The sequence below is a fragment of the Dipodomys ordii genome, unplaced genomic scaffold (assembly GCF_000151885.1).
Source record: "Dipodomys ordii isolate 6190 unplaced genomic scaffold, Dord_2.0 Scaffold68, whole genome shotgun sequence".
NCBI classification, from domain to species: Eukaryota; Metazoa; Chordata; class Mammalia; order Rodentia; family Heteromyidae; genus Dipodomys; species Dipodomys ordii.
Window position 1 is genome coordinate 6,098,305 of NW_012267284.1, and position 8,186 is coordinate 6,106,490.

General features: G+C 48.3%; 1 protein-coding gene across 1 annotated transcript in view; it reads right to left on the reverse strand.

The window, feature by feature from the left end:
* Positions 1–6,457, reverse strand: part of Baiap2l1 (BAI1-associated protein 2-like 1) — a 70,777-nt gene extending 64,320 nt beyond the window's left edge. Inside the window, exon 1 of the mRNA XM_013023403.1 lies at positions 6,407–6,457. Coding sequence (XP_012878857.1) covers positions 6,407–6,457 — 51 coding nt within the window. The remainder of the gene's footprint in view (positions 1–6,406) is intronic.
* Between the last annotated feature and the right edge of the window lie 1,729 nt (positions 6,458–8,186).

The following is an 8,186-nucleotide window of genomic DNA, read 5'->3' on the forward strand; positions in this document are numbered from 1 at the left end:
GGCTCAGTGGTAGAGCACTTGCCTTGCATGCATGAGGCCCTGGGTTCGATTCCTCAGCACCACATAAGCAAAAAGAAAAAAGCCAGAAGTAGCGCTGTGGCTCAAGTGGTAGAGCGCTTGTCTTGAGCTGAAGAGCTGAGGGGCAGCGCCCAGGCCCAGAGTTCAGGCCCCACCACTGGACCCCCCCCAAAAAAATCATCTAAGAGTGCTTACATTAATAATTAGCAAGGAAATCAATTTATCCCAACTTCACACTCCATCCCAGGAATTCCACTTTACCTAATTTTCTTCTTTTTTTCTGGGGGTTGTGGGTTTGAACTCAGGGCCTGGAGCTTGCCAGGCAGGCACTTCACTGCTGAGCCACATCTTAGCCCTTCCAGTTTGTCTAAATGGGGCTCACTTACACCCTCAACATCCCTTCCATAATGAAACCCTGTGTGTGTTCAGCCACCATAGTCCAGAGTGTAGTAAACTGAAATCATGTTCTGTTTCTAGTGAGCCCCGCAGCCATGTGACCTGAGACCCATACTCCCAGGCTCTGAAAGTATCTCCCTCCTTCCCCCATTTCCTTTCCCCTTCTCCTGCCTGGGGGAGTTTGGGTTTGAATTTGCAGCCTCATACCCACTGGGTGATGATGGCAAGACTTCAAAGGACTGACAGCATCAACCGCTGGCAGAGTATGGAGCAACTGGAATTCTCATTTTCACCGCTAGCCAATCCACTCCTGAGTGCACCCAAGAGACATGAAGACCTGCACCCACCCGACATGCACTAGAATGCTCCCGGAGCACCCACTCCTAACACCCGGGGTGGGAGGGGGGCAAGCAATGCAAATGCCCATTCAGAGAAGAACCATCTGTTCACATAGTATAACACTACTCAGTCAGGAGAATGAGCTGGGTACAGTAACTCCAAGGGCATGGACAAACCTGGAATCTGACAAGAACCCAGGGGAAAAGAAGACAGACAAAATAATGAATGCCATTAGAGGTTAGGTAAGTAGCTACCCTTGGGGTGTGGTGCTCAAAGGGGCTGGTCTCATCTGCTCCTTCCTTTCTTCCTTCCTTCCCTCCCTTTCTACTTCCACCTCCTTCCCTCTCTCCCTCCCTCCACCTCCTCTCACTCCTACCCTTCCTCTTTCTCACTCTGTGCTGGGGATTGAACCCAGGCTTAGTACTTCCCAGGTAGGTGCCCTACATTTGAGCCCTCCCCTCTCCCCCATGGTCTGCTTTTTCATGTGAGTGCTGGTCACACGGTGACCAGCTAGCTCTTCTTTATGTGTATTATAAACAGCTCTTCTTTCTATATTTTATAGTTCAATAACGAGTTTCACAAATAAAAAAAAAAAACCATGTTGCTGGGGCCAGCGGGTAAGTTAAATGAATGTGTATGCAGATTTTAGAAGAATGCTTGCTTTTTAAGTGCACAATTAAATAAGACATGTGGAATGTTATAAAAAAAAAAATCCAGCCGGGTGCCAGTGGCTCAAACCTGTAATCCTAGTTACTCAGGAGGATCTCGGTTCAAAGCCAGCCTGGGCAGGAAAGTCTACGAGACTCTTATCTCCAGTCAACCACCAGAAAACTGGAAGTGGCGCTATGGCTCAAGTGGTAGAGTGCTAGCCCAGAGCTGAAGAGCTGACAGCACCCAGGCCCAGAGTTCAAGCCCCAGGACTGACAAAAAAAAAGTTGCTGCTACTCCATGCACATGATTTTTCCCCATGGGTCTGTGCAAGGGAGAATGAATGCTTTTAGGTAAACTTAAAAGTGCCCTTCTGAAACCAGGCACTGTTGGCTCATGCCTGTAATCCTAGCTACTCAGGAGGCTGAGAGCTGAGGATCACAATTCAAAGTCAGCTCTGGCAAGAAAGTCAATGAGACTCTTATCTCCAATTAAGCAGGAAAAAAAAAAAGCTGGAAGTGGAGCTGTGGCTCAAGTGGTAGAGCATTAGACTTGAGCAAAAAAGCTCAGGGACACCACCCAGACCCTGAGCTCAAGCCTGAGGACCAGCACCAAAAATAAAATTAAATTAAAAATTTTTAAAAACCCTGAAACTTAGGGAGGGTGTCATCTCTCCAAGAGACCCCCCCAGACTCCCAAATTTTGAAAACTGCACAACAAAGTCACATAGCTCAAAAAATTCTTCCTTGTTAAGGAAAAAAAGTTTTTGATAGGGGAAAAAAAAAACAAACTTCATTTTACCAGACCAAAAAAACCAATACTGGGCTGCTCCGATTAACATTCAATAGTTGGCAGCCCATCTTGCTGTTTGTTCTCTGACTTTTGCTATCTATCACCTTCTCAGTCCTCATGGAGCCAAGAGCAAGCTGTCTGGGTTCTGCAAATTCCATTTTTATCTTCAGCACACGAAGAAAGTAGAGTTATGGGAAAAAGATTAAGATACTGAATCGTGGCTCATGCCTGTAATCCCAGCTACTTGGGAGGTGAAGACCATGAGGATTAAATTTCAAGGTGAGCCTGGGCAAAAATTTAGTGGAGACACTATCTTAACTGACAACCAGTACATGATGATGCATGCCTGTGGTCCCAGCTATATGAAAGGCTGCAGGTAGGAGGCTCACAGTCTGAAGCCACACAGGGCAAAAACAAATGACCCTATCTGAAAAATAACTAAAAAAAAAAAAAAAAAAAAGGAGGAGGTAGGGTGGGTGAAGTGGCTCAAATGGCAGAAAACCTGCCTAGCAAGTATGAGACTCTGAGTTCAAATCCCAGTACTGGAGGGCAGGAGGTTATGATGACATATCTGTCATCATAATTTGGTGACATGTATATCACTGAATTAAGAAAACATGTGGTGTGTACATTTGTTGGTCACTACAAACAGCTCTTTGGAGGCTGGGATAGCAAATGGCCAGTGGGAAGCTGGCTACTCACAGATTCTAGGTCTCAACTTTGAAAAATAGCACACATACTCAGAGCTCATATCTACCTGGAGGGCAGATTTATGAAATGAAACCTATGAAACATATCAGGAAGACCTAGTATGGTGGTGCACACCTGTAATTCCAATAGTCAGGAGGCTGAGGTAGGAGGATTTTGAAATGGAAGCTAGCCTGGACTACAAAACAAGATTCTGTCTTAAACAAAATGGGGAGGGGAGGGAGAAGGAGAGAAGGGTATCAAAAGAGGGCACAGGGAGCCTGGCTTAACAAGCTGATTAATGTTCACTCAACAAATATCACTACTAGACATCAGGAACTGTCCTGGGAGCTTGGCCTTGGACAAAACTGCCTGGTGGGGAGCTCACATTCCAGGTAGAGAGGAAAGAAAAGAACAAATATCATAAATAAATATGTCATTGAGTATATTTATATTCTAAGGCGGTAAGTTTTATGGGTGAGAAAAGGTAAAGTAACTTCTAAAGGTGGAGTTGAGAGATCGGTGGAGTTTATTGGCAATTTCAAGAGTGTGCTTTGAGCAGGACTCCTGGAGAAGGTGACATTCAGAGACTTTGTGACCCTTTTCCTCAAGCACTCCCTTAAGTGTCTAAGTCCCCTACACTCACAGCTTAGCAAGAGTCACATGAGCAGGGCATGCTGTGATGATGCCACCCTCCTCCAATCCAACTTCTAAGACTGGTAACAGTTCTAAACTTCTAGGAAGGTTGTGGCTGCCCTTAATGAAGGGTGTTTTTGAGCTTCACCTTGTACTCTCCCACTAAAGCAAGGACTCATCGGAAAACCACGCAAACGCACAAGCAAGCTTTTGAGGAGCAAATTATGGCCCCACTACAGACTGAAGTGTGGGAAGAGGGAGGGATCTTGGGCTGAACCAAAATTAGCAGCAGCAACAAGACTTGATATTGTGGGGCTTATTATGGGCCATTTGTTTGAAGAAGCTATAAGGCACACACCCTCCCAGAGGATTAGCATAGATCACCAGTAACCATTTGTCTATGTACATATTTTAGAAGACTCAACAAATGTGTATTTAAGGATATTTGATATTGCATACAGGATCAGGCTACTTTCTAGTGGCCTCCCCTCTTCTCTAAAGCATTTAGTCTTTTATTTCAAAGAAATCTCAGTATTTAAAAAAGGAAGGAAGAGAGAAACCTCTAAAATCCATACGGGAGTTCATAAAAATCTCATTTGTAGGGAGCTTTCATAATTACATCTGGCTAGGTTAGGTTTCCATTCATGAAACACTGCAGACTTACTAGGTAACATGTAGGAGATGTGTTGTGAAAAGAACTAGGTTGACCACCAGTTTGCCTGCAGAATTTGGCCATATTTTGCGTACACTGTTTTTAGCTGTGATGATGGGTGTGGAAGGGGTAGAAATGTTCAGGCTTCTGGTCAAGATCTGTGAAAGAAAAACCTCACAGTTTGTTTCTATTAGAGCTAAACCCTGGGGTAGGGCAGGCAGGCTTTACTTTATTTCCTAGTTTATATAAACTTCTCTGCCATTGTGGGATTCTAATCGTATCACCTCAAAATAAATAAACAAATAAATTCAAACAAACAAAATTAACCCAGATCCCAAAACACTAATTGGGAAATGATGATTAAAAACAATCAACATGGGGCTGGGAAGGTGGCTCAGTGGTAGAGTGCTTGCCTTGCACGCATGAGGCCCTGGGTTCAATTCCTCAGCACCACATAAGCAAAAAAAAAAAAAACAACATTTAGTGAGCTTTGGGTAAACGTTGAGACATCTGGAATGCAATATGGTACTGTTTCCTGATCTCTAGGAGTTAGACCCTTTCAAAGACTGAAAATCTGCTTAGGTGTGGTAGTGCTCACCTGTATGCCCAGCGTTGTAAAGGCTGAGGTGGGAGCATTTTTGAATTCCAGGACAAGCTGGACTACACAGTGAGACCTGTCTCAAAAACTAAATAGAAGGGCCCATTTGGTGATCTCAAGTTGTCACTCACATTTCAGAATGAAAAAACAAGCCTGTTTAAGGGATCTGGGTGGGTCTGTGAGATTTTTGAAACTGAGACATCACCGACCATATGCAATGATTTGCAGTTCTGTTATACAGTTTTCTCCTGTCCTGTCAATCCAAGAAACTTATTATTTCTCAAGTCTAAGCATTATTTACATTCTTTATCAGTACCCACAGCTCTGGTCCTACCATTCTCATTTATATACAAGAAATCTCACTACTACTAACATCAGGCTTTAAACATCCACATTTCTGGCATTTCTCTGAAAACTGCCTGATCTGAAGAAGACACACTATTAAGAGTCACAGTTGCTAGCTGTGTCAGTGAAGTCTCTACTTGGTCCTACTATAAAGTTACATATGTTACAGTATCCACTCTGTGTCTGAAGAAAAAAAATGGGTAATTTTCTGGACATCAATGGCTAGATTATGAAAATATTTGCACGCTATTTTAAAATTCTTGTCCAGCTTTTGCTGGTCAATAAACTGATTTCGGAGACTTGCTCAGACCTGGCAAATCCAGAAACTCATTTTAGCGTTAAAAAAAAAAAAGTAAAGCCCAACAAACTATAAAAATGACTAACTACTCTGGCTACAAATGCATTTAGGAAACCTTCCATCTCAGGGGCTCAAGGAGCCTAAGTAGAATTAAAACAAAAGTTGTTTTGTATTCTATTAATAGTAGATGATTAAACTCCTATCTTATTTCACCTGGAATTCATTTATAAGTACTTAAAACTTACTAAACCGACCACTAATCCTCTGAGTTTCTGGAAAAATTCGATCACACTAACAGGCAAGTTAAAGAGCCTCATCGAGTGTTGCTAGTCTGTAAGATTGGGTCAAATGTATTTAAAACTCGATTCTCTTTAATGCCAATCATCGGTGTAGAAAAGCCAGGTTCAACTTAAAGCTTGGTAGGGGAAGAAAAAAAAAAAAAAAAGAACAACCAAACAGGGAGGGGCGTTTCCAGCCTGCCCAAGAGTAGTTAGCCTAGAAAATTCTCCGGACCCAGAAAGCCAGACTCACCTGGCGATTCCTAATTATGGGGGAGTTTCTCCCCCACATTCTGGCTCTGACGAAACTCTAGATCTTTTCTTTGCTCTTGGTGGAAGGGGGCGAGGCTGGGGGCGGGGGGAGGGTGCTTCAGCCCAGCCAGGCCTGGGCGATCACTGATCCCAAGGAGAAGCAGGAATGAGGACGTGGGACCCCCGAAGACCGCACAGAATGACCACCCCCCCACTTTTCCCACTACTCCCCCACCCCAAATCGGCGGTAAAATGCGCCGCTCGGTGGAGCGTCCCCGGAGCCGGGCTGGCCCGGAGGGGGAGGGGAGGCCCTTCCCGCCCAAAGTCCCCTTCTCACCCCGAAAGTGAAGAGTCCCCACTTTTCCTTCCCCGGAGCACAGCTGTGTGCGCTGCCTGGCCGGGCTGCCCGTCCCGAGCCTCGAACCCCCGGCCCCCCGAGCCCCGCCGCGCGGCGCCCCGAGACTCACCCGGTAGGTGCTCTCCGTGAGCCGGTTCACCTCCTCCGGACCTCGCGACATGGCTGCAGCCTCCCTCCGGGCCGGCGAGCGCCCTAGGACACAGCGGGGCCTCGTGGCCGCCCGGCCCGGGGCGCCGGGGAGCGACGGAGGAGCCCTCGAGGGTCGGCCGCCGCCACAGCCGTCGGTCTGAGATAGCCCGCGCGCGACTCGGCCGTCTCGGTGTCAAAAGTTAGATCGCCGCCGCCCGCGGGGAGCCGAGGAAAAGCGGCCAGGCGCTGCCGGGCGAACGGGGCGGGCCGGGCGGCCCCACCTGAGGTGCTCGCGGAGCGGGCGGGGCCGAGGCCCGAGGGGCAGGGCGGCCCCACCTGAGGGGACCTGGTGGGCGTGGCCGAAGCACGGGGGCGGGGCCATCGTGGAAGGGATCGGGAGAGGGCGGGCCACTCTAACCTGAGAAGCCTAGGAGGAGGGGAAGAGACGTGTCTACAAGAGTGGGCGTGGCCCATCAAACCTGATAGGCGGGGCTGAGACGAGATCGGGCGGAGTGGACGGGGCGGCCCCGCTGAGGAGGCCGGATTGGAGGGGCGGAGACAAGTGTGGGCGTGGCTTTTTACCAGCCTGATGGGCGGGGATCAGGAAGGAGTGGGCGGGGAGGCCCCGACTGAGGAGGTCGGATTGGAGAAGGCGGAGTGGGCGTGGCTTACCTGTGGGCTGAGGCGGCCCGCGTGGGCGGGGCGGAGAGCGTTGGGCTGACTGGGTCGGGTCGCCCCACCTAAGGTTGTTGGAACGCCCCGCAACAGTCCGCCGGGACCTCCCGCACCGGGGGTAGAGCTCTCAGCTGCTGCGTGGCTGCGGTGCTAAGGGCCGGACTTAGGTCTTAGTGTTTCCAGAGCCCCTGTGTGCCCTGGAAGGCGCTGACCCGCGGGGTCCGGGGTCCGAGACCCGCCGCCTGGACGGATGCCTCCCCCAAACCCTGCGTTCTGGCGTTGGCGGGATTTGGGAGACGGGGCGGAGGGTCCTTCACTCCTCGGAAGAGTTGATTTTCCGGATTGACACCTCCCTGCCGACTCCAAAACTATCAAAGAATAAGGAAAAGGATCTGTCCCCTTCCCCCCGCAGGGTTGGAAGCTTCTGGTATGTCCGAAACTTAATACAGGCCAAGATCTGGTTACTCAAATGGCAAAACACTTTTTTTTTAACCTTTACATTAAGAACGACTTTTAATGCACTTACATCTGTTCTGACAATCATTACAGGATTTAGAAAGTCACCCCAGGTGTGGGAACAGTGTCATCTAATAGGATCCAGGTGTCTGTATAGCTCCTAGGGCTCCACCTGTGCTGTTCCCACCCTGCCCAAGATGAGTCAGGGCCAACTCAGAGCCTTCTCAGAGGGGGTGACCGAGACCCTGAAGGCCCAGAACCGCTTTCTAGCAAAAAACACTGCTTAGAATTTGTGCATGTGTGCACACATGTACATGCCTGTAGTGAGACTTGAACTCTTGGTCTCTCTCCTAGCTCTCCCCTAGCTTTTCCACTAAGTGCTAGCATATGCTACCATTTTAGCCACAGCTCTACTTATGGCTTTTTGTTGTTGCTGTTGTTTTTGGTGGTTAATTGGACATAAGAGTCTCATGGACTTTCCTGCCAGGGCTGGCTTCAAACTGAGATCCTCAGATCCCAGCCTCCTGAGCACCTAGGATTACAGGCATGAGCCACCAGTGCCTGACTACTGTTTACATTTTAACACTTCCTATCAACAAAAACAGGAGGTCTTGGGGCTGGGAAGGTGG